This window comes from Phalaenopsis equestris, unplaced genomic scaffold (genome assembly GCF_001263595.1).
Source record: "Phalaenopsis equestris unplaced genomic scaffold, ASM126359v1 Scaffold197352, whole genome shotgun sequence".
NCBI lineage: Eukaryota > Viridiplantae > Streptophyta > Magnoliopsida > Asparagales > Orchidaceae > Phalaenopsis > Phalaenopsis equestris.
Genome location: NW_018217301.1, coordinates 1 through 2,044, shown reverse-complemented (window position 1 = coordinate 2,044; position 2,044 = coordinate 1). Strand labels below are relative to the sequence as shown.

Genomic DNA, 2,044 nt, shown 5'->3' with positions numbered 1-2,044 from the left:
CAAAAAATGACTTTAAAGCACATATGCAACTATGTGCATACCTAACATATAAAAAAATAATGATAAAACAAATATACATAGATCTATAAAACCTAAAAAATTATTCTAAAATTGAGTGTTATGCACGTAAAACTTCGTTCAAAAATTAAAATATTAACATCAGTATGTTATCCAGCTTATTGAAGGTCTTTAGAGGAGAGGTTACGAGCGACTTGCATGTGCCCAAATAAGCAAATATATTTCATTCTTTTTTTTAATTATTTAATTATCATTAACACGTATGTACGCTTCTATTTACATAGAAAAGTGCTTAAATCAGTGTACAGGAATTTAGCTAAAAAGCACAGATTAACAATAAAACGAGACTTGCAGCTGAAAATAAAGGGGGTGCCTTTACATATGTAGCAACCAATTCTTATGCATTAACTTATCAATCATTTAAATCTTAATTTTTACATACGGATCAACTGATGCTTTTATTTTCAGGATAGATTAGGTGATCAGCAGGTAAGAATGAAAATTTAGGTGGTGGATATGTTAATACATGGGAATTGGGAGGTACATATGTAAAAATTACTATTGGCAAAAAATTTAGCTTTCTTGGGAGAAATTATTACATACGGAGCATGTACGCAACACTATGTGATGCCTCAAGTAATATGCCGTCATGTATGCTATATCGGGCCCACCTCTCGCAGAGTTTATTGAAATGGAACCGCGGAGGTGATTGGGAGGTTAATTAGGGGTTACTGGGGATTATTAGGAGCATTAATTCTAATAACGCCGCAATAATCTCTCAATAACCTCCCAATATCATCCGTTGTTACACTCTCAATAACCTCCGCGGTTACACTCCATAATAACCTCATAATAACACCCCAATAACCCCCCAATAATCTTCGCCCCATACACAATCCCCGCAATAACCTCATAATAACACCCCAATAATCCCTCAATAATCTCCGGGGTTTCACTTCAATAACCTTCACGTGGCGACATATTACTGGAAGTCCGCACACAGAGGTGCGTAAGTGCTGCATATGGAATAATTTCTCCTTCCTCCTTAGGGAGACAAAACACTAAAGGCAATGGCTATCAGCTCATTTGACAACAGAAAACCTTCTGGATCACTTAGCCTGAAAAAGGCAATTCTCCTCCCCAACCCGCTACCACCATTCAACTCCAAATCGAATCCCTCAAAGGAGAAAGCTTTCCTATCCCCATTCATGGCGACCACATGCCCGCTCTCCACATGCGGCCTCCACGCCCTGCACAGAGACAGCACCACTGACTCCCCAAAGCACTTTTCAAACCCTTTAACATCCAATCCTCTTGCAGTCCTCAACGAAAGCATCACCAAATCCATGGCCATTTCCTTGTCCCTAACAATGCTGGTGTTGCCGTTCGCTGACACGCTTCCGGCTTCCAGCTCGTTGACGAACACTTCATACTCTTTCAGTTTTCTGGGTCTTGAGAACCGGACTCCATTAATGTAGCTTGCTGAGCTCAGGCCAAAGCCGTAGAAAGCTTGGTTCTGCCAGTAGGTGAGGTTGTGCCTGCACTCATGTCCGGGCTTGCAGTAGCTGCTGATCTCGTAGTGCTCGTAGCCGGCATTTTTTAGTGTTTCTGATGCCATCTTGTACAGGTCTGCAGATTGGGATTCTGCTGGTAAAGGGAACTCGCCGGGGGTGTATCTGTAAATGGAAGGTGCAGATTCAGCAATGAATAAGTGAAATTGCCATTCCCATGAATCATAAGTGTGAATTCAAGGTTCAGGGGATAAATATCTGAAAGCTGGGATGAATATTATAAACAGGTAAATTAATTCCAGTTGCATTTAAATGCATTAAAACTATATTCTTTGAGAATACTGGAGTCATACAATTGTCCTGTGAATTGCAAGATGTAAAGCAGTTGCACAGTTTCCAACTAATTATAATGGAGCTTCTTTGGAGGAAATCCAGATTAATGAGGTTATAATTGGGTCATAATTTTTCCCAACTATTAGTTTTTTTCTTTTCTTGTTTCTCCACAAAGAATTTTT

General features: G+C 39.5%; 1 protein-coding gene across 1 annotated transcript; it reads right to left on the bottom strand.

Moving 5' to 3' along the window:
* Nucleotides 1-292: 292 nt before the first annotated feature.
* Nucleotides 293-1,694, bottom strand: LOC110035335 (oxygen-independent coproporphyrinogen-III oxidase-like protein sll1917; the record flags this gene model as incomplete). Its single annotated transcript, XM_020739568.1, has 1 exon — nt 293-1,694. A coding segment is annotated over one exon (631 nt), but the record flags the coding sequence as incomplete, so codon positions are not given.
* Nucleotides 1,695-2,044: the final 350 nt, after the last annotated feature.